Source organism: Heterocephalus glaber, unplaced genomic scaffold (assembly GCF_053883595.1).
Source record: "Heterocephalus glaber isolate CG9 unplaced genomic scaffold, H.glaber_assembly_v1.0 deba00001532, whole genome shotgun sequence".
Lineage (NCBI taxonomy): Eukaryota > Metazoa > Chordata > Mammalia > Rodentia > Bathyergidae > Heterocephalus > Heterocephalus glaber.
The window spans coordinates 18990187-19014406 of record NW_028258330.1 but is presented as its reverse complement, the minus strand read 5'-3'; the positions used below and the strand labels follow the sequence as shown (position 1 = coordinate 19014406).

Here is a 24220-nt window from a genome sequence, read left to right as displayed (position 1 = left end):
ACGTACCTGGTTATTGTGAGAATATTTCACGTACCCTTAGGTGTAAGGCTTTAAATCCTATACCTGGAACACAATGGCCGTTCAGTAACCGTTGGCCTATGCCCCAGGAAGTGTTCTCTGTCCAAGAAGAGGAAAGACTGGTGGATGGTAAGCACTACAGAGGCACCTGCCCCAGGCTCTTAGGAAGAAAAGGCCTCTTCCACACAGCACTCACTGCACCCAGCTGTGTTAACTTCGGTGTCCTCCGACCTCTCCTTCTCCCCCAGGCATCGCCAGGCTAGGCACTCATGCCCCTGTGACCTTTGAGGCCACCGACGTCTACTGAGTACTATGTGCCTGGCTCTGGGGACTCAGGAGCAAACGACAAGAAGACCCTCTCGCTCTGAGCACCTGGCTGGAAGTAGGGGTTGTTTCCCTTGGGAAGCGTAGGAATGGAATTCCAAGCCCGTTGATGACTCCGAGGAGGGCAGCCCTATCGGTTGCTGGCTGGACTTGGCGCTGGCAGCGGCTGCAAACAAATAAGGAAGAAAATAATCTACTTCACGCCGAGCCGCCCATTTGGGCGCTTCCAGGCCCGCCCAGCAGGGCCAGGTACCCGCCCCCGCCTCACACCCAATCACGCGGGCCCTCGCAGCCCCGCCCGGCCCGCCTGCCAATTGCTGCGAGGGCCCGGCCTCGCCCCGCCGCTCGTCCTGGGAGCTTTCGGCGTCGATCACTGTGGTCCTCTGGTCACCGGGTCGTGGTTGCCACAGGTAAGGTGGCTGTCCCGGCCCTCGGTCCCCTGGGCTCTGAATGCACGGACGCCTTTCGCGGAGGTGGGTTGAAGCGCCCGGAGCCCCGGGAGACTCAGAGTTGGCCGGGGCGCTTAGGGGGTGGGACGCACTGCGGGCCTGGAGGGAGACAGGGCGCACGGGACTCTGAGGTTGGGGAAACTGAGGGCTCTGTCCATCGCGTCCAGCGTCCGAAAAGACAGGGTATGTGGCTCACGACGCTTGCTAGGGGTCGGAGGAAAGGTTGGGCCGGAAGGAGGCGGATTGAGCTCCTTCAGTCGTCTTCGGGCCCGAGGTGACACTCACTCGAGGCGGAGCCGGGTGAACCAACCCTTGGCGGCTGTGCTTGGGAGTCAGGGCCTCTTCCTGCCCCCGGGTAGTGACCGTAGTGACCGTTCTCCGAGGTGACACCTGCTCAGAACAGCCTCCCTTTGCCCTGCGGGCCTGGGTCCCGCCCAGGAACCCGATCTGAGGCTGCGAGGCCTGGCCCCCGGGAGGGTGGCTGTTTCTTTCCGCGACGTGCTCGGCGGGTGTCAGGTCGGAAACTTGGCCGCTTCAGAACTATACCACCTCCCTTTTGGTGAGATGGGAAGGAGGTGCCAGGGAACGGATGGAAATGAAACAAAGCAAGAACAACTTTCTTTGTATGGATGCTCTAAAACTTGTAAAACATCTTGGAGGACATTCAAGCGACCAGGGAACCGAGGCTAACGTTAGTGGACGCGGGTTAATGCCCTCAGCACTGTCCAGGACGATCTGCATTTCTGCCGAGAAGAGACTAAATTTTGCATCCTCCTGGGTCCACCCTCACCTTCCATCCCCATCCCCAAGGTGACCTTGGGCCCTCCCTGGACTTGAATACAGAGGGCTGTGTAGCTCTCACTTGCTGCAGGGGCCTCTATGGCCTACAAGGTGTATGCCCAGCTTCAAGGAGGCAGCAAATCTTGGGTCCTGCATGGACCCTGACCAGGTGTGTAACTTAGTATCACTCCCCCTCTTCTGAGGCTGTTTCAAAGGTTAAGTGAAAGAATCATAGGGTGAGCCCTCAGTAGAAGTGAACCAATGTGGGCTTCCTTTCCTTTTGGTGGGGCCACATGACACCCCCACCCCACCCCGTTATCTGTGCCTTGAGGGCTGAGGCTGGGCTGCAGCAGACAACCTCACCTGACTTCCTTTTGCTACCTTTCAAAGTGCAGCGGGAAGAGGAGAAGGTCTTCATAAACCTCCACAGAGTTCTTTGTTCATCTCCTGAAGACTTGGAAGACCCCCACCTCCCTGAACTACTGACTTCTTGTCCTACTGCCTGTCCTACCAGGAATGTGGGTCCTGGTGGTTGACAAAACAAGTCATGCAACACGGGAGTGTGACACCACCAGACAGGACTGCTGCCCCTCCCATGGGACGAGGGCCTATGCCTCCAAAGCAGCCATAGACACTTTTTACTCAGTAGCACTGTCCCCCAGAGGTCTCATGCATGCTGACACCCACTTGGTCCCCTCTTCTCTGTCTGTCTTCTTTCCTACCCTACAGTACTCTTGGAATCCAACAGCATCTTAAGCTTATTTAAAAATGAGCTCCTGGGTTCCCTTTTCACCATACTCCTCTCCTGCTTCCATGACTGGTAAATGGCATCTTTCTCTTACCCAGGGGCCAGGGCTCTTCCCTCTCCCTTACCTTGCACATCTACCAAACACCAGGAATCACTACCCAGTCTCCATGGCTATCTGACCAGACTCCTCGTGTCTCCCCTGCTGTGGCCTCCTTACTTGTCTCTCTCCTCCCCACCCTTGCCCCTTCATAGTCCTCACAGCTGCTGGGGAGATTGTTAGGTCTCAGATCCTCTCTATTCCCTCAGTGGCACCCTGTTTTACTCCTAATAAAACCCATATGGGGCCGGGGATTTAGCTCAGTGGCACCATGCCTGCCTGGCAAGCGCAAGGTCTTGAGTTTGATTCCCAGTACTGGAAAAAACCAAAACCATACCCATTGTCCTTCCCCACAGCACTCTATAGGAGTGGCCCCTGGCCACCGTCTTGACCTTGACTGCTGGCTTTTTAAACTTCAACAATACTGGCCTGCTTTCTATTGTGAAAGCATGTTGAGCTCTTTCTGTCTTAGGACTTTGGCATCTTCTGTGGCCTCTCTGCCCAAAACACCAATCTTCTCAGAGCTAAAAATGTCCCAGCTCAAATGTCACCAGTTGAGAGGGGCTGCCTTGACCACCCAGTTAGAGCAGTATGCCCTTCTCTAGAGGTCTGTCTCATTGCACTGCTTTATTTTTGTTATAACCTGTGTTACTTCGTGGAATTCTTATTTAGGTCTGCGTTTACTGCTCCATCCCATCCCATAGACTATAAATGAGCATAGACCTTTCCATCTTATTCCCTGTAGCACTCCCTGGTGGTAGGCAAATGAGAAACAAACAAACACATCTATAATTGCAAAATGTGGTAAGTGCTATATAAATATGCTTATGCTTGTTTGTATTTGAGACACTTGTTTAAATGTTTTTCTTTTTCGTTTTTTTTTTTTTTTGGTACTGGGAATTGAACTCAGGACCTTGCACTTGCAAGGCAGGTGTGGTGCCGCTGAGCTAAATCCCCAGCACCATTTGATTAAATTTTTGTGTCTGAACTACTATATTGTCAAAATAAGCCATTTTAATGAAAATCCTGGAAAAGGCTGGTAACTGGCCGTGGGAAACCCCATTAGTTCCCTTAGCATAAGAACGTATACGTAGTGGGTTTTAATGGTGGGTTGCTGTCACATTTCTGATCCCAAAGAACTCAGTCCTTTGCTCTTCCAGTTGCTAGCAAGCCTCTTAATTTCTTGGTACCTCACCTTCATCTTTAGAGCAGGATGATCCTATTATTATCACAGTGGGGTGCTTTTTCCTTTCAGTATACCCAAAGGGAGCAGCATTTGTAGGCAGCCTGCTTGACATCTTGACATTCTGCCTTAGGGGCAGGAGGGGAACCCATGCTTTCATGGGCACAGCAGCTCAGGGTACATGTAGACCCTCACCCCGCAGGTGTGAGGGACACACAGACCTTTCCCAACAGTGACCAACCTGCATAGAGAAATGGACCCTAGATCTTCTGCATCTAATTCTTTCTGGTCATCAGTTCATTTTTAAGCAAATTCTTTGAAAGCCTCTGACAGTAACAGTATAGGATATTTAAAGAAATTAAAGATTACAGAAAAAAAGCAAAAATTCCAAAAAGTTGAGAAAGAATTGTTTTTCATGTGGTGCTACTCCCAACCTTGTTGCCATGTGTGATCTCTTTTCTTCCAGTCTTTCTACCTCTCTCTCAGTCCATTTACCTTACACAGAGTGAGTCCTCTCTTCAGAAGCTGAGCAGCCATGACCTGCGCTGAGGAAAAGACTTATAAGTTTATCTGCCGCCATCATAGTAATTTTTGCCATGTTGATGTTCTGGAGATTCTTCCTTACCTGCCCTGCCTGACACCCAGTGACCAGGTGAGCCAGGGAAGTGACAGCTGTCACTGGTCTGGGATCAAGCCTGTGGAATTCCAAGCTCAGCTCTAACCAGTTCTTTACCCAAGCTAGGAGCAACTCCTTCCTCTCCTTCATCCTGTGTCTTGCTTTTTGTCCTTGCTGCTTGTCTACCTTTTAGATCAAGTGTGGTTTGGGGTGTTTTTTTCTAGCCTCACTGACTCCCTCTTGTGTTGTTTTTATGTAGTGCTCAAAAATACGGTGATAGCATCCTGAGAGTTATGGGCTCTGATTCTTTTACTTCCCCTTAGTTCCAAGAAACTTCTCTTTTCTTCATCTCTCTTGTTCTGGTTCTGCTCAGTTTTGATTACATTTGTCATGGGACCCTGTCCTGGCAGGGAGCCTTGGGAGAAGTTCTTGACCTCGAGAACTCATATGTGCCAGATTGCTCTTGCCCCAGCGTAACTTGCTGCCAGCCTCTTGGGGAAGTAAAGTGCCAAAGTCCCTCCCACTTTTAGCTGCTCTCAGCCCATGGGACACCTGTGTGCCAGCAGGTGCCTGTGGGCTCCTTGACGGACCCAAAAGAGCCCTGTCCTCAGGTGTCTCAGGAGTGCTTTGCTTCCAGTGTGTGTTCCCTCATAGTTACCATTAGAGTGCAGTCTGGCACCTACAGGCTTTGGGTTGGGGGGAGGCTGCAGGGTTACCTTGTCATGTAGTTTATAGTGAACACTATCTGTGGGTTTTCATTCCTGCTGTTTGGTTGTCTTTGTGTGCATGTGCGTGTGCACATGTGTGTGTGGTGTGGTATGCTGAGATCCAGCCCAGGGCCTTGCACCTACTAGACAGGCATTCTGCCATGGAGCTACACCTCCAGCCCTGGTTGCTTATTTTCATGTGAGAATCCAGGTCAGTATAAAAACTGCAGCTGCTACCATCTTCCCAGACTCTCCCTCAGTCCTCTCAGCCCCCTCATTTCTCCATCTTGGCTGCCTTTTTTTCTTTGCTCCCTTTCCTGTGTTGGTTGTTTCCTTTCCTTTCTTTCTTTTTTTTTTTCTGGTACCAGTGATGGAACTCAGGACCTTGTGCTTTCCAGGCAGGTGCGGCATTACTGAGCTAAATCCCTGGCTCTGTCACACACTGTTTCCTTCTCTGCTCATCCAAACCTTTTTCTGTGCTTTGGGGGCTGTCTAAACTCAAGGCTTTTCTTGGACTAACTGGGCTGGAGTTCCTGCCCCACTGCTATAAAATCTCTGCTACTTTGCTTCTGCTAAGCCTCAGTTTCCTCATCAGTAAAGTGGTGATAGCACAACATTAAATGAAGTGATTCCTGCAAAGCTGTAGTAGATAGCACAGGATACAGTCACAGCTATTGTTTGGTAGTGCTTTGGTTGTTGCTCATTGCTCTTCCTCAGTCCATGCTTGGTCTCTAACCCTAGCCTCATCCTGGCCCCTGATCTGGTTTCAGGTAGCTGTCTTTCTCTTGCAGCTTTCTTGGTGGCCCTTGGCAGTGGCCCTGTCCTGGGTGGGGAAGGGGCTGGAGCTGAGGCTACCAGGCTTGAGCAGGGTGGCTATGCTGTCTTCCAGGATCGACTGCGTGCCTCCTACACACGCCTGGGGAACAGAGACACACTGTGGGACCTCTTCAACACCCTCCAGCGGCGGACAGGCTGGGTGGAGTACCTCGTTGGGGCGCTGAGGACCTGTGAGCTGAGTGGGCTCGCTGATCAAGTGAATCGTGTGTACCAGAGCTCCCAGCCTGGTGGTGAGCTCCCTGCCCTGCCTCCTGGACCCATGTATGCTTCCCAGCTCTCCTCTCCCACTCCCCTCCCTTGTTCCTCCTCCTCTTCTCATTCATCCCCCCTTTTCATAGCTCCCAGTAGTGGACACAGTGGGGTGCATGTCCCAGGTGAGCCCCTTATTAGCTGTGTCCCTTTGGCCAAGTCCTTTAATTTCCAGGAGCTCCAGTCTCCTCTGTAAACCAGAGCACTGTATGTTCCTTGGAGCTGTGGTGGACAGACACCATGGGTGGCACCTGCTCTGTGAGCACACGGAACTTCCTCTCATTTTTGTGGCTATGGTCTTTGCTACCCACTTTTCCTCATTTCTGCTCCTGTTCCCTCTCCTCCCACCCATTTATTCACTCTCCCTCTCTCCCCTTTCTTCCCTTCCTCTTAGTTTCCCTGAGAACATTCTGATCTCCCCCTTTTCTCAAGGAGCCTGGTTGTTCCTTACTTCTCTTATTCAGTACCCCCATCAGCTCCAATGTCCAGAGCGGATTTGATGGGATGGGGTCTGAGGAAGGGACACAGGAAGAAAAATCAAGCCTATTTATTTATTTATTTATTTATTGGTACTGGGGATTGAACTCAGGACCTTGAGCTTGTGAGGCAGGCGGCAGCACTGCTAAGCTAAATCCCCCACTGGAGCCCTATTTATAGTTCAGACTGGAGGCAACCCCAGGGACTGAGGTCAGATCTGCAGCTTTGGAGTGTCCCATGTTTGCTTTTATTTCTGTTTTTACTGTTCCCTTCTTTCCTTACTGGTCCTTTCGTTTGTGGAGATTAACAGTGATCCTTCTCAATACAAACAGCTGTGGTAAGGCCAGGGGTGGATGGTAGCTGGGGCCAGTGAGGGGTGACAGCCATGAGGAGGAGAAATCCTGGGAACAGAGAAGGGGTGACTGCTGAAACAGCCCAGGTAGTGTGAGAGGTCTGTGAGCCCCCACTCCTGCCTTCCCCTTTGCCACCTCTCCTGTTCTTCCCAGCTTCTCTCCCTCCCATTGCTGTCCCTTCCCCAGTCATGCTTGTCACAGATGCATCCCACATCAGGTCAGTTTTTGAAGACACGGTGAGAGCTAAGGGTCCCAAAGTGTCCAGGCCTCTCCTATCACTGGAAGCACCCTTGTTTCCTTCTTGATATCACTGTATTTCTGTTCTCCAGGGACTCCATCCCAGGCCCCAGGCCCAGTGAAAGCACTGGAAGTTCCTGCTGAGGTTCCAGCAGCCCATAACTCTGGCACAACCCACAGTGTCCCCCACAATGGCTACCGAGAGGAGCCAAGTTACCCCTGGCCTGTCCAGGACACCCAGCCACCAGAGTCCCCCAGGGAGGTATGTTCTCAGCCTACCTCGGGCCTCCTGCTTTTGTGTACCTATGTGCCAGCTTCTGTCCACCTGCCTTCCAGAAGCCCTCTCTGCCCTCATAAGCCATGCCTAACCTCTGCTAAGAACCCCAGTGCTCCCTCAGTAGAGAGTTGTCCCACCCATTCTAGACTGCTGCAGCAGCCCTAGAACTCTGCCTTCAGGCAGCTAGGAGGCCATATTATCAAGGTCCTTGTAGTTGTCATGTGAGATGTTGAGCTGGGTGGAGGAACCTGGGGAGTGAGCAGGAGGCCATGGGTGGATAGTGGGCCTGTAATTATCATGAGTAAAGTGTGGGGGAAAGATGACCAACTCTGCTGAGATGTGATGAGTGGGCCATGGGGTATCCAGGAGGTGCCAAGCTGTGGACTGGAAACCATGGGGTCTGGGCAGAAACCCCTGAGGAAAGGGCTCTGTGCAGTGGCCACAGAGAAAGACCTACTCATAGGGCCAGAGAGGCTAGAGGCCCTAATGGGATGTGGTTTGTTTTTTAAAGTGCTAGGGGTGGAACCCAGGACCTTACATACACTAGGCAAGTGCTCTGCCACTGAGCTACAACCCCCAGTGACCTGGCCTGTGTTTCCTGTGTACAGAGGGTCGGGCAGAGACCAGAAACAGGGCTCCAGAGTGTGGCCTGTAGGAGATGCCCCGTGAATATGAGCTGACCTTTGGCAGTTTGTCGGGGCAGCAGCTGTTTCTTTCACACTTTCCTTCTTGCAGAGTTCAGAGCAGGTCCCACAGACAACCAGTTTGGGGGCCATCCCAAGGAGGCCCAGTGGATCCTTGGAGCCCTCCTCTGACCTGCCAGCCCTCAGTCCTCTGACCCCCAGCAGGCATCAGGAGCAGAACCCAAAACTGGGCAGCACACAGGGGACAGGTATGCATGGAATGTGGCATTATAGGGCCTCTCTGACCTTTCAGGTGAGCACCTGGATCAGAGTTCCCCCTAGCGGTTCTTTGGGGAGGAGGCAAGATGGAAATAAAGGGTGTTACCTCAGGGAGCAATCAGTTCCTCAGTGGGTATACCAGTTAGTTAGCATTTACTGTATAATAAACAGTCCAAAAATATTTTTAATAGCGTAAAATACAACCATTATGTAGTACATGGCTGACCCAGCTGGGCATTTCTGGTCTTCACTGAGTTTTCTTACATGCACTCACTGGTGTATGCCTATGCTCTGCTTCTGCCTGTCGGCTGGAGCACCTTTGTTTGCTTCTATGTAGTCCCCCTCCCATTCCTTTTCTTTTGTTTTCTTTTCTTTTCCTTTCTTTCCTTTCCTTCCTTCCTTCCTTCCTTGTTTTTGTTTTTGTGGTACCAGAGATTGAACCCAGGGAGCACTGAGCTACATCCTAGCCTTTAAAAATTTTTATTTTGAGACAAAATTTCCTAAATTGCCCAGGCTGCCCTTGGATATATAATACTTTTGCCTCAGCCTCCTCAGTAGCTGGCATTACACACATGTGCCACCATGCCCAGTGGGTCTCTCATTCTTTAGCCTATGTCATGGCAGCTGGGCAGAGCTCTGAGTCAAAGAGAGAGAGACTGAGAGAAAAACTGATCCTGAGGCATTGGTTCAAAACTGGCAATGTCCCTCCTGTGCTGTTCTGAGGGCCAAAACAAGTTATAAAGCCAGCCTAGCTGGGTGTGGTGGTGCACGCCTATAATCACAGAACTTGGGAGGCTGAAGCAGGAGGCTTGCCATGAGTTCAAGGCCAGTTTAGATTATATAATGAGTTCAAGGCCAGCCTGAATTACGTAGTGAGACGCTGTCTCAGAAAACAAGACAAATTTTAGACAATACTCTAGGAAAAGGCAATGAGGATCACAACCCCAGGAAACCCAGCAGAATGAATCCATTGGGTGTGACAAATTAAACGCAAAGGGGGAGAATCCAACAAAAAGAAAAAGTCATGACAAGGCTTTTAAAACTTTTAACTTCGTCTCCCTAATGATAATATAATTCAATCTTGTTATTGTACTGATTCTAGAGTTGCACACCTTTCCTTGTGCTGTACTGGCTATTTATCATCTTCTTATGTCTACTTTTTAATTAGGTTGTCTATTAATGAGCTGTAAGAGTTCTTTATTCTGGTCATAGGTTATATGCATTGTAAATATGGTCTGTTTAAGGACAACTTTTCATTTTAATGATGTCACTTAAAGTTCTAAATTTTGATGGAATCTCATTTATCAATTTTTTTCTTTTATACGTCATGTCTTTTGTATCCTAGGTAGTTCTTGCCTACCCTGAATTCATAAACATTTTCCCTTATGATTTCTTCTTAAAGTTTTATACTTTTAGGCTTTCTTATTTAGGTTCATAGATCCCTTCAAGTTATTTTTATGTATGGAAATAAAGGGTTGAGGTTGATTTTTTATATATGGGTACCAGGTGTTCTAGTGCCGTTTGCTGAAAACACTAGCTCTTCCTCGGCTCCTGAATTGAGTTTATATTCTATAAAATGCTAATGTTAAATAATCTTTCAAAACTCAGTGGACCATATATGTGTGGTTCTATTTCTAGATTCTCTGTTTTATTTCAGTGATCTATATGTCTTTCCTTACACCAGCACTGCCTTGATTACTGTAGCTTTAGAAGAAGTCTTAAAATTAGGTACTAAATGTATTCCAACACTGTTTGGTTTTTTTTAACTTTTCTAGATCCTTTGTACTCCTACATAACTTTTAAATTTCAATATCCAATTCTTCCTTTATAGCAAGTATACACAGACCTGAATTTTTATATATACCTTGTGTTTTCTAATCCTGCTAAATTCAAGTACAAGTTCTAGGGGCTCCTAGAGATTTCTTAGTATTTTCTCTGTAGATGATCATTTCATCTACATATAGAGATTTTGCTTCTACCTTGCTAATCCTATCCTAATTGTGTCATTTTATTGCCAGACTATTTTGGTGGGGCCTAGGTTTCAAAGTTTAATGGACAGATAAAGAGTAAGCATATCTGCCCTTGTTCCCCACCTCAAGGAGAAAGCATTGTATCTTCTCCATTCATATAAGGCATTCTCGCTGGAAGTATGGAGTACATGTCTTTAATCTGTTGAGAAGTTTCTGTTCTACTTCTAGTCTCCTGATAGCTTTTACCATGAACAGCTGTAGAATTTAGTCCAATACTTTTTCTCCAACTAGTGACAGGATCATATGGCTTTTTCCTTTCCTCTGTTAAAATGATGACTTTTGTGGGTGGATCTTCCAATGCTGAATGAACACTGCCATCCCTATAACAAAACCACTTTCTACATCCTGCCAGATCTGACTTCCAATAGTTTGTTTTGTTAAACAAATTTCTATCTATGTTCATACTTTTTTCTTCTATTATCTTTATCCAGTTTTAGGATTAGCACAATGTTGAGTTCCTAAAATGAGGGGAGGAGAAGTGTTCCTTCTTTTTTCTGCTTTAATTGTTTGATATAATTTATCAGTTAAAATGTATATGAGCCTGCTGTTGTCATATAGGTAGGTTTTCAAGCTAGGAATATACTTTCTTTAATAGGTGCTATTCAAATTTTATATTTCCTGTAGAGTTAGTTTCATTAATTTGTCTTCCAAGGTACTTCTTAGAAGTTGTCAAATTTATTTCAAAACAGATTTTTGAAATATGCTTTCTATATCCTTTTAAATTCTGTAAAATCTGTGGTAATGTCTCCTAGATCTTAATATTGTAATTTAAAAAATGTATAATTGATACTGTGTAACAGTAAGAAAAGGTCTAAAGGAGCAGGGGAAGTGTGAGGGGTAGGGGAAAGGAAAAAAGGGAAAAGAAAAAATATGAGAAAAGGAAAAAATTGAAACAGAGCCTTTGCAAATAGGGAAGGGTGGAGGGGGTGAAGGGAGGGGAGGGGGAGGGGAAAAAATAAGACTCATGTAATGGTACAAGATCCCAATGATGAATGTAACTGTATTGTATACCTAAAATGTACCAATAAACTTAATGGGAAAAAATTAAAAAAACAAACAAACAAACAAAAAAAACCAAGACAAAACAAACAGAAAAAGCCAGTCTAGATTTAAGGAGTAGAGAAACTGACTCCATCCTTAGATTGGAGGACTGTGAAGTCACACCGCAGAGTGTGTGTTGTTGTACAGGCGTGTGTTGCTGTACATTGCTGTAGAGGTGGGGAAGAGAATTAGGGCCATTTCTACACTCTGCCAAAGGGACCCCATAGGGATCAGCCAGGGCCTGGAGGACAGGGAAGGACAGTACAGGGTTGGGCCAGCACTGTAGGTAGGGGAGCCTTAGGTACTACCTTACCTGAAGGGGTCTCCAGTTCCCACCAAATCACTGAAATGCCTCATCCTCCAGAGAGAGTATGGTCTTTATCAGCCAGTGACCTGGCCCCCACACCAGACCTCAGTGCTCCCCTTGGGGTTATGTAGCTGCCCACCCTGACCTGCCAGGCTGGCATGCGGGTCCACTACTTCCCAGACTGTATTTCCCCTAACACTGGTGCTGGCCATCCCTCATTGCCCTGGGACAACCACAAGCACATGAACAGTTAAAGGCTGGGAGAAGCCAAGGTGCCCCCCACTCCTGTCACACACACCACCCCCGCCCCCCCAAGCATCTGGATGCCTTTCAGGAGGTCCTCCTGTGGGTTATGGAGGCAAAAGGTGCTATGATTTCAACATGTTCCTGGATACAGGTCCCATGAAATGCTGAGGTGTTAGATTTAGGGGAGGGGACATCAGACCTTGGTCAGCCTTAGGGCCTTGTGTGTATACATTGAGTTTCATGGAGGATCCTAATACCTCCACCTTTATGAGCTGTCACCACCTGCTACTCTGTGCTACTCTGTACTCAGGTCTCCTCCCAGGGGTGGCTTTGTCCTTACCCCTGGGAGCTGGCCAGCCTCTGGTGCCACTTGAGTGGTGTGAATGGCTCTGCTTGAGTCATCCTGCTGTCCCTTGTCGTGATCTAGGATTGCTCCTGCTCAGGGATGCAAGGGAACTTCAGTGAGGGGAACATCTGGGATTCCACCAGGCTAAAGAAAAAGTTGAAAAGACAGGAACAGGAGCCAGTGGTGTGTGTCCCGAGTAGGAGAAGAAAAAGCAGACAGAATAATTAATAATAATTAATAATGACCAAGCTCCTGGGTCCCTCTTGTGACTGGACAGACTTGGGGCTATAGGTCAAGGACAGAGGGCAGCTATGGAGCCTTCAGGCCGGAGAGCAGAGATTGGAGTTTCCTCTGTGGGCAGGAAATTCAAAGGTTTGGATGCAGTAAGAGGCAGTGTGACCTGGGGCAGAGGGACCTTCTGCAGCCTTGAGGGTAACAGTCTTTTGGGGTTGTATTTCTGTCTTTCATACCTGCAGGCCCAGTGTCCAGCCCCACATCACCCAGAGGACCTGTGTCTCCAACTGTCTCCTTCCAGCCCCTGGCCCGTGCCACCCCCAGGGTGAGCCGCTTGCCTGGACCCGCATGGGCAGCGGCAGCCATGTCTGTTAGCCCCTCCTTTTCCTCCTCTCCTTCTTCCACTAGCTCGCCTTCTACAGGCAGTGCGGGTAACCAGGCCAGGGCCTCCACCTGCCCCAGTGAGGTACCCACAGAGGTACCCACCAACTCTGTTACTACCAGCTCAGTGCCTTCTCCCACCACTCTGAAGCCTGTGACCACTATGACCTCCAAAGTGCCTGCTAGCCCGGCACCTGTCAGCATTGTGCCTTCCAAGGTGCCCACCAGCTTGAAGCCCCCTGGTGCTAATGTGCTCACCAATCCAGCACCATCCAAATTGCCTATCAACTCAGCACGTGCTGGCATAATGCCATCCAAAGTGCCTACTAGCATGGTGTCCACCAAGGCGCCTAACAACACAGTGCTGTCCACTGGGAGCAGCACCAGAGCCAAGGTGAGTCCTTCCCCTTCCTAGCAATGACTCACATCCCTTCCCCTTGGAGAGTTTGCCTTTCGGGTGTTGTCCTTGAACCCTTCCCAGTCTGCAACGTGTCTCCTGCCTGGACAAGTCCATGGCCTCTCCTTGAGTGTGTAGAAACAGCTGAGAACCAGCCCCATCCAAACCCCACACCATGCCCTGTGGGAGGAATCACAGTCTTGAGACTGTGCACCAGGCCAGTGAGTGGGAAGAAGGCTACTCTGGAAGAGGCCATCAGTGGTATGCTCCTCTTCCCTTGGAGTGGTCACAGTGGGTTGGATCCCCAAGAGCGTGATCTTGGGCATTATGGGCCTGTTGAATTACTACTTCATGCCCTGGCCTGGGAATGGGGCCAACCCAGCCTATCTTGTCTCCTTGCCATCTGAAACCCCTTGCAGTACTCTCCTTTATTTCTCAGGAGATCGCAGAGGCTCCAGCACCTACAGCTACTATTGGAGCCAGCTCACCCTGGCCGAAGAGCAGCTCTGGGGACCTACAATCTTCATCAGAAATGAGCAAGCCTGGCGAGCTACAATCCCAGCAGTACAGCCAACCATACTCCGGCTGTTCTGCAGACCTCGCCATCAGCCCCAGCAGCTCCCTGGCCTCAGAGCCTACCCATGGCCCAGAGGAGAATGAGTATGCGTCCTTTGGGATCCGTGTGGCTGAGGATCCCAGTGCCAACCTCATGGCTGTCAACCCTGAGCCTTGCACTGTCTTGCAAGCCCAGAAAGAGGAGAAAGAGACAAATATTGGATGGTCAGTGTCCTGGACTTCCTGGCTTGGAGCAGCTGTGGCAAGTGCCCTCCTGGGTGTGCTCCTGGCGGTGCTGTACCGGCGGCGCTCACTCTAGTGAAACCTTGGCTTACTGCACCATGCACCTGTGCTGTACCATGCACCTGTGTCACAGTGCACTTTCTCAGGCTGAGAGGGGCTGGATCAGAAGGGAGCTCAGGGACTGCAGGCTGGTGGGAGGTTGTGGTCTGGCTTCACCCAACCCTGGGGGCAACCTTTCCATCTTAGCTCCTGCTCTCTGCTTGTCGCTGAAGCTCTGGGCAGTTCCCAGAACTCGTCCACCTGGCACTGATGGTTGTCACCCTGCATGCCCCTCAGTTTTCCCTGACCAGGCCTCATCCCTGTTTGCCTAAGCCTGAAGATCAGGAGGTGCCACGAGAGAGCACATGGGGCGGCAGTTCCCCTTATCGCACCTGGGCCTCCAAGGCTCAGTTGCAGATGTGCTGACTGGGGACCCTGTAAGACCTTGCTCCCATCCACAGCAGCCCAGGCTGAAGCTGGGCACTGGAGCTGGGGAGCAGCTGGGTGGCAGGTCTCCAGGGAGCCAGCTGCTTTGGGTCCCCTGCCCCTCTGGTCCCTCTCCACTGCCAGGCAATGCTGGAGGGAGGTCTTGAGGTTCAGAGACCTAGAACTCTGAGGCAGCTGCCAGGCTCAAAGAAGACCTCTGGAGCCCCTCTCCAGCACCCTCACCCCCATTTCTCTCTTTCTATCTTTCCTGGTCACCATTCTTTTGGCTTCCTGTACGGGTTTAGGGTAGGAACACTGAGTGGGCAGAGCTCAGGCCAGGTTTAAACTTCAGGTCCACCCTTTCGGGGCTGTGTGGACCTGGCAGACAGTCAGACTTTGGTCTTGTTTCCCCATGTGGACAGAGTCTCAGCTCTTCCTTCACTAGGTTTTTCTGAGATTGAAGCATGCAGCTGTTTGTCCAGGGCCTGGCTCGGGCGTGACTGCCAAGCACCCCTCTCACCTCCCTCTGCCCCTGCCTGAGAAGCAAAGTGCACTGTGATAAGGGTGCACTCTGCATCGAGACAGCTTAGCCTGCATCCTGCTGTGCCTGTCACTAGCTCTGTGGTCTCTGGCAAGGTATTAACCACTGTGTGCCTCACTTTTCTCATCTGTTAAATGGGGGAGAGTATCTCCTAGTATTGTCATGAGGATTAAATGAATTTATCAATCTTAGAATGAGTCTTGAGATTTACTAAGGGTTGGATACATGCTGCTATCAGTATTAAATGCTGAGGACTAGAGCCCTCAGCTAGAGGTAAACCCAGACCCTACTGCCTCCCTTACCTTCTATTTGCCCCTCACTTCATCTCGTGCACTGGGAGGGAGGCATGACCGCTGGGACAGCAGTGCAGAATAGGGGTGTGGGTGTCCCCCAGCTCCATGTGTGGGATGACTAGCCACATTTACATCAGAAACACATTGGGGCACACTAGGGATGTCCCTGTGGGTTCTTTTTAGGTAGCCTTTGCTGGGCAAGTGGTAGGTATAGGAGCTATCTCCACTTCTGGGCTCTGAAAGGGATAAGAACTAGAGCCCTTGGTGACATCAGGAGTGGGCTCCAGGAAGCTTTTCCCTGCACTGCCCTAAGGGACTTCAATGACCTAATGACCTCTCCTTAGGAACTTGGACCCACATTCCAAACCCAACACTTGTGCAGGGAGTCCAGGAGCAGTCTGTTCTCGTGCTGTCTGCACCACTCCCCATTGTCCTTGCTCTTAATCAGCCCCTGTGCTTCCTGTCCTCTCCCAGGTACCATGCCAGCAAGGTCAGCGAGCAATTTGTGCTTGGGTGTTAGTTTTACTGTGCTATCACCCCGGTAGATGCAATCTGAAAAAAAAAATATACCTCAAGAAGGCAATAAGCAGCCTGAAGGAGTATTTCCCAAATGGTGGGATTTCTACCACAGTAAGCAACTCCAGGGAGCAATACCTTGGGTTGGGTATAGGGAGAGTTGGCCCTCTCAGCACTTTCACGTTATGGCACCAAGAAGCCCTGACTGGCCTGCATTTAACAGCAGCCCCATCTCAGTTGTTACCAGCTGGAAGGAAGCCTCTCAAATGCCACTTTCAAGCAGGGGTGGAAGTTGGCCAGCGTCCCCAGTGATCCGGGAGAAGGTTGGCACAGGAGGGAGTCAGGCAAGGCACCCTCACAGCCGTGGCCTGGATGGGCTGGAGGTGAGAACTCAAGGAAGGGTGGGGCAGGGGGGACCCTTCACCCACAGTGGGCTTCCTGAGGTCCTGGCAGCCCCTCCAGCAGGCAGAAATTTGAAAAGGTTTGCACTCTGCAGTGTATCTCCTTATATCTCCTAGGAATGAAATCATTCGGGCCTTGAGGTTTCATACTTCACAGATGTGTGCTGAAGGCTGTGACGTCTCATCCCATCCTTGAACACAGATGCAGGGTTCTTGGCCTATTGCATGTGTGCTGGAATTGACATCTCTCCATGGAGGACAGCCACATGCTCCCCTATGCTCACTTTCCTGTTATTTTCCCTTTCAGTGTTGCAAAGTCCACTCCAGTGGTCACTCCATCCATTCCTCACTCTATTGCTGCTGCTAACAACAAAAACAATAATAGCCCTGTGGTGGCATACGCCTGTAATCCCAGCACTCAGGAGGCTGAGGCAGGAGGATCACCATGAGTTGGAGGCCAGCCTAAACTACATAGCAAGACCCTGTCTCAAAAAACACACACACACAAACAAAACCACCCTCAAAATCCCAATAATAAAAAAATCCCAATAATAATAAGGACCAGCACTTACCCATTCTTTAACTATGTACCAGGCAGAGTACCAAGTACTTAACATATATTAGCTCAGGGCCAGGGATTTAGCTCAGTGGTTTCGCCACCTGGTGCGCAAGTGCAAGGGCCCGAGTTTGATCCCTGGTACCCAAAAAAAAGAGGTTCAAAACAAAACAACAACAACATATATTAGCTCATTTAATCTTCAAAATTACCCTATGAGAGATATCATTACAGACCAAATTTACAGCTGGTTTACAAGACTGGAGGGGGGAAGAACTGGAGGAGGCAATGACCCCCGGTCCCCAGAGCTGGATGCTTTTTATGTCCATGAACCTCAGCTGACCTAGTGTCTGGAGCCAGGTACACCACTTAAAATAAATTTTTCATATCAACACATCCTTGCCTAATATGCCAAGATCTGCCACCTGCTATAGTAGTATAATAATGCTCTATAATTAATATAGTCTTGGGGATGTCATAACAATAGGCTTATAATTATCCTGTGTGCCCAGGCTCAAAGCTCAGGCTGAGTGAGGTGAGGCAGTGGCCACAAGCCTAGAACATCAGTCCTCCGTGCGAGGAGTCCTCTGTGCCAGGTCCAAGGCCAAAGGTGAGCAAGACACTACGGACTCCCTTAAGTGGTGGAGATGTTCACAATGTGTGGTACAGGGAAACAGGCTTTCAAATCATTCTTTCATGTAATTATATAGCAATATTTATTTTGAACCCATTGTATGTTGAACATTAAAATAGGTCTTGGTGACACAGAATAATAAAGCAAAGAGCCAATGTAAGAGCCCCTTCCCACCAGCCACTGTCTCTAATACAATGGTGAGTGGTCTAACCAAGTGCCTCTGAATTGGGGGGAGAGCAGGAAGAAAGAAGGACAAGTGATATTTTGATCAATTATGCACCATTAATAATTATAATTATTAATCTGGAGGTGGTATTACATTTTAGACCCTATAGGGAATAAGATCAAATGTTGATAAAAATATGAAGCAACTGAAAAGTATAAATTTTGGAGGAAGGTAAGTTAGTGTTGCAGTGTGAATGTGTCTCCCCAGAATTCCTATGTTGAAACCAACCCCAAGGTTACGGAATTAGAAGGTAGGGCCTTCGGGGGTGATTAGATCATGAAGGTGGAGCCCTCACTAGAGATACTGAGGAAAAAGGATTTCCAGAACTGCTTCAGAGGGCCAGGGATGTAGCTCAGTGGTGCTATGCCTGCATGGCAAGCGGAAGGTCCTGAGTTTGATTCCTGGTCCTGGAAAAAAACAAAAAACAAACAGAACTGCTTCAGAATGTGGCAAGATAGACATGATAAGTGTATTTGAAGCAAGGGGGTGTATTCTGAGGGGAGTTAATGACAATGTGTCTTTTATTGTAATAAATTTTTAAAATTTAAACATTTACTGTGTTCGTATTTTTATCATACTATGTAACTTTGAAGCAAAGAACCAGCTAGTCCCTTGATCTTGGACTTCCCAGACTCCAAAACTGTGAGAAATATATGTTTCTGTTTTCTTTCTCTTTTTTTGTAGTACTAGGGATCAAACCCAGGGCTTCATGTGTGCTAGGCAAGCACTGTACCACTGAGCTATATCTTCAACCCTTTTAATTTGGGGACAGCATCTCATTAAGCTGCCCAGGCTGGGCTCAAACTTGTGATCCTTTCTGCCTCAGCCTTTGGAGTATCTGGGATTTACAGGGGCCCGCCACCATATCCAGCATGAGAAATAAATTTCTGTTTTTATAACTTACCCAATCTAAGATGTTACAGAAGCTCAAATGAACTATGACAGTTCGTGTGACCCTGTTGGGAAACTGCCAGTATCCACTAAAACCAATCATAGGCCTAATGTATATTTCTGTTTTGTTTTGTTTTGGTACCGGAGATTGAACTGGAGACTTTGGGTTTGCCAGGCAGGCACAGTGCCACTGAGCTACATCCCTGGCCATAGGCCTAATCTGTGACCCAGCAAGTCTACTCCAGGGTGTGCTCACTGCAGAAACAAGAGCATACAGTACATCTACCAAGATGTGTGTAAGAATTCTTCTAACCACCGCACTGGCCACAATAGCTCAAACTGGAAACAAGCCAAATGTCTATCCCCAGTAGAATGGATAAGTTGTGATAAAGTCCCACAGTAGAATACTAGTACACAGGAATGGATATGAATGAGAATACTGCTATACACAACACCATGGATAAATTCCCCAGAGATGATGTTGGGCAGGAGTCTGTACACAGAGTAGGATTCTATTCATTTGAAAAGTACAGAAATAAGTGAAACTGATCTTTGGTGTCAGAAGTCTTGAGAATGGGTAGCTCTAGCAGAGACAGAGTTGGGGAGGGGATTCCAGGGTGCTGGTCTGTGTGTTGATCTGTGTGTTGATTTCATGAGTGTGTTCAGTTTGTGTCCAGCCCCCTGTTGGAAATGTGGAAATAAATGAAGACCAGCCAAATAAGAACAAAGAGAAGTCATTTCGTCAGAGTTTAAGAGGCAATCAGCCACTATCACTTGGATTTGGCAAGGACTCAAAGTCAAACAAAGACTGGGAAACTGTATAGTGGAAAAAAAGAGAGCGAGAAGGGAAGACTCAGGTGTGCTGCGATCACAGGTTGTTGGCATGGGTACCCAGAGATGAGCTAACTGGGCTAATCAGGACATGAGGTTACAATGCACTTTTTCATTCCAGGCAACTCACTCCAAAACTCCTAAAACAACAAGTCTGTCAATTGTGCCCTTCCCTTTCACCTGGAAAATGGGCTCATGGTTTTTTTCTTTACTTGTTTTTTGGGGTTTTTTTGGTACGGGGGATTGAACTCGGGACCTTGTGCTTGCGAGGCAGGCAGGCGGCAGAACCACTGAGCTAAATCTCCGGCCCTTATGGTTTTCTTCTGACATGATAGATTCCGCAAATTCCAGACTTCTACCTACTCCTTAAAGCACATAAATAGAGCTGGGTGTGGTGGCACACACCTGTAATCCCAGCATTCTGGGAAGCTGAGGCAGGAGGACACATAATTTTGACCCCAGCCTGGGCAACTAAGTGATTTAGTGAGATCTTTTCTCAAAATAGTAAAGTAGTAAAAAAAAAGGGGGGTGGGGTGCTGGGGATGTAGCACAGTGCGAAGGTCCTGGATTTAATCTCCAGTGCTAGGGAAAAAAAGACCTACACTGATGATCTTGGGCTTACTTCCTCAACAGTGTTACTAGAGGGTACATACTAGAAGGGCACTCAGAGACAGCAGGAAGGTGGGAGTGGTGAGTTGGAAGTAGGCAGAATGACATGGGTGGGCGTAGGAAAATGAAGGGGGAAGCCTGGGATTCTAGTCCTGCATCCACAGCCAGCTCCTGCATCCCTCACCCCCCTCCTGGTTGTACCAGATGATGTCAAATCCTTTCTCCTCCCATGCTCAGCCATCAGCCCTTGGGTGTCCTTGCCCTACTGCAGGCTGCACCGGCTTCCTTCCACCTCCATCTTCTCTTCCCCCATCCCAGGTGCCATTGCCACACCATCTGAATCACTGATTTCCTAGCAATCAGAAGCTGTGGCCTATTTAATCAAGTCGCTTGTATTTAACACAAGAAAAAAGAAAGACAAATCCTTTCATTATCTTATACAGCTGGAAATCAGCCTCTTGAAGAGGGCCTATCCAAAGGAACCAGGGAAGAGAGAAATGGATAATTGCTGCAAGACTTAATTTTTTTCCTACTTGCTGTCACAATGATGTCCTTAGAATTATGAGCCCATGGACATTTGTGTGCAGTAATTCTACTATTATTGGTTCTTAAACCAGGGATCCTATAGTGCTTTCTTTGTTCAACTTAGAGTTATGAGGTCTACACTGACTGGCCAGGTATCTGCTCCTAGTGAGGCTGCTGCAATGAACAGACACAGAACTTTCCATCTGGAGTGCTGTCTGAGACTTCTTCCCCTTTTCTTTCAGACTTTTGCCTTCTACCTGGGGTGGGTGTTCTACTCAAAGAACACACTCTCAGAGTGTGGCAGGCTGTCACCTTCCAGGTAGCTCAGTGGATTCTTTCCTTACCACCCAGCCCAGGTAGGGTCAATCTCCCCAGCCTAAATTTTCATCTTCCTTATAATCCAGTGCCTTTAAAACAATTTGTTTTAATCACACAGGTAAATAAACACATGTAAAAATTAATATTCCAAACTATACAGACTTGTATAGGCTAGACACTAGATCTTCTGGGGATCTTTTTAAAATGCAGGTTTTGATTCACTGAGTCTGGGTTGGGGCCTGAGATATGTTTAAGGAGCCCTTTTTGAATAAAGACAATGAGCAATGATTAAAAATGCACTCTCCTGCAACTTTATTTTCTACATTTTTGGGGGCACTATTGGGGTTTGAACCCAGAGAGTGCTGAGCTATATCCCAGGCCTTTAAAAAAATTTTTTTTTTTTGGAGACAGAGTCTCACTATGCAGTTCAGGTTGGCCTTGAACTCATTATGTAGCCCAGGCTGGCCTTGAACTCATGGCAGTCCTCCTGCCTCAGCCTCCTGAGTACTGGGACTACAGGCATGTGCCACCATCCCCAGCAAAAATTTTTTATTTTGTAACAGGGTCTTGCTAAATTGTCCAGACTGACCTTGAATTTGTGATACTCCTATGTCAGCCTCCCAAGTAGCTCAGATTATAGGCATTCACCCCGCCCCCCTCAGCAAATTATCCTGTTTTCTTTTTGATGGGCAGCATTATTTTCTGCCTTTCTCTATGTCTTTCTCTATTGTTTTATGGACCTGGCCTAATCTTACCCTTAGTTTAGGGCTGGAGGGTCTTTCTGATGTCCTGTTCATAGCAGCAGGGCACGAGACCTTCAGCCTCCTGTATAGCTCTATGTGGCCTCCCTTATAGTATTGTTACCAAGCTTAATAGGTCTTTGTCGAATTGACTTTAGTTCATACAATAATGCACAAAATTTGGTCACTGCTTCAGTTGGATGAGAACCCTTTGTTCTGGACTTTTTTCACCATGTGCAGGATGAGTCACCAAATTATTGACAAAAAGGAGAACACATCAAAACCAGAGCTAGAGTCCTACACACTGCTTAGGAGCTGAGGCAGTAGGATAATTGCAAGTTCGAGGGCGGCTTGGGCTACATAGTGAGTTAAGGTCAGCCTACATTACAAAGTGAGATCCTGTCTCAAAAACAAAAAAAATTTTTTTAAAGGCCTGGAATATAGCTCAGCACTCTCTGGGTTCAAACCCCAAGGTTATCCATTAGGAAGATCTTGGTAGTTTAAGGGACCCTAATGAGCTGTTACTGTCATTGTAATGATTGGTTACTACACTGTGTGTGTGTGTTTACTCTGTGGAAGATCCAATGGAGAATGTGAAGATGGAAACTCTTTCTCTAACAGTTCTCATAATCTAGTTAGGATTACAAAAGGTACACTAAGACTTTTAAGTCAAAGAAGTTTATGATAAATGCCACTAACAGTGGCATATTATAAAAGATCAGAAGGTTCAGAGCTAATGGCGGTAATCAGCATCTTCCAGGAAGAGGTATCATTTTGCTATGGCATGGATATTTGGTTGAATGTTTTTTCTCAGTTTTTTTGAGACAGGGTCTCACTATGTAGTCCAGGCTGAGGGTGGCTTTGAACTTGCAATGTAGCCCAGGCTGCCCTGAAACTCCCAATCCTCCTGTCTCAGCCTCCCAAATGCTGGGACTATAAGCACGTGTGCAGGATTCAGTTGGATTTTGATATGCAGAAGTGTGCTGGGAAGCAATTTCAGGCAAAGATAAAGGATGACCCAAAGCTTAGAGATGGATAAGGGTAAAGCCTACCCGGAGAGTTGAGAGATTTGCTTTGCTAAAACATGTTAGGCAATCATATGGGAAGTACTGAAGAAAAGTGGGAAGATGCTAAATGATGGGGTTTCTTGGATGTTAACTTGAACTTTGGAGATAAAGAACTAAAAAAACTTTTCAACAGAGATAGGATTATAAGTAAAACAATCTGGGGTGGGGGATTTAGCTCAGTGGTTCCGCTGCTTGCCTTGCAAGCACAAGGACCCAAGTTCAATTCCCAGTACCAATAATAAATAAATAAATAAATAAATAAAACAATCTTTAATAAAATGGGTTTGGGAGCTTGGGGAGGAGGGAGCCTAGTAGAGCAATGAAAATAAAGTACTGATCAGAGCTTTTGGTCTGTGATAGCCCGCTAGACACGCATAGCCATTGAACACTTTAAGTGTGACTAGTGCTGCATGTTGAAATATTTTAGATATACTGGATTAAATAAAATAGTATTAAAATTAACTTGTTTCTTAAGTGTGGCTACAGAAACTTTTTAAATTACACATGCGGCTTGCATTATATTTCTCTCAAATATTATAGTGCTAGATTCAAGTAAATAAGAGAACGAATCAAGTTACAGCAATAAAAAAGGGCACCACTATTCAAAGAAGTAAGGAAAGTGGGAAAGTGGAGCTATTTAAGGAAATGAAGATAAATTTGTTTTCATTAGTGGTTTTTCTTCATGCTTTACCTTTCTTGCAGTGTTGGTGATTGTTTTGAATATGCTAGTACTCTATTACTGTGCTCCACCCCAAGCGTAGCTTTTTATTTTCAGAAGACAGATGTTTCTACAAAAACATTTATTTGGAAGTGAAAATAATACCATCAGGCTTTCAAAATGGAAGAAACAGGTTTTCATTGTCTTTAGTATAATAGGCAAGTTCTTTCTTTATTTTTAATTTTTGTTTTGTTTCGGTTTTTGAGACAGGGTTTTGCTATGTAATTCTGAAGCAAGACTTAAAGAAAAACAAGTTTTTCCCAGCCTTGGATACACCCCCCCCCACCCCCATTAGAACTCCTTGTTCTGGTACAGATAAAATTGGTAACTATGACCTATAAACAAAATTTATGTCATCTTGTTCTCACAAGATTCTCAAAGCTCTGTCTTCTTTCAAGTCTAAATTACAAAACTGTCTACCCTTACCCTCTTTCTGTAAATTTGCTTGCTATATCATTAGAAAGACCAACCCCTTCTACCAAATGTATAAAAACTTTTTTATACTTATACAAATTTTATACAAATGTATAAAAACTTTTCTTTGTTTGAGGCTCTCTCTTTGGATATTAGTCCGTTGAGCTGGTGTTCACCTAAAATCTGGAATAAAATCCTCCTGATTTCTAGTAGTCTCTCCTGTCTCTTAAATCCCGCAACAGTTCAGGATGGACTTGAACTTACTATGTAGCCCAGCCCGGACTTGAACTTATGGCAGTCCTCCTGCCTCAGCCTCCTGAGTGCTAGGACTACAGGCATGTGTCACCAAGTCTGGCCTAGAGCTTCTATACTCAGAGATGAATTGCTCAAAGTGTGTCCTGAGAAATAAAAAGTCCCTTGATTACATTTGGAAGATAGTTA

General features: G+C 47.4%; 1 protein-coding gene across 1 annotated transcript; it reads left to right on the top strand.

Moving 5' to 3' along the window:
• Nucleotides 1-455: 455 nt before the first annotated feature.
• Nucleotides 456-15234, top strand: Mavs (mitochondrial antiviral signaling protein; the record flags this gene model as incomplete). Its single annotated transcript, XM_087188711.1, has 6 exons — nt 456-752; nt 5812-5989; nt 7168-7337; nt 8088-8244; nt 12701-13233; nt 13676-15234. Coding segments are annotated over 6 exons (1770 nt in total), but the record flags the coding sequence as incomplete, so codon positions are not given.
• Between the last annotated feature and the right edge of the window lie 8986 nt (nt 15235-24220).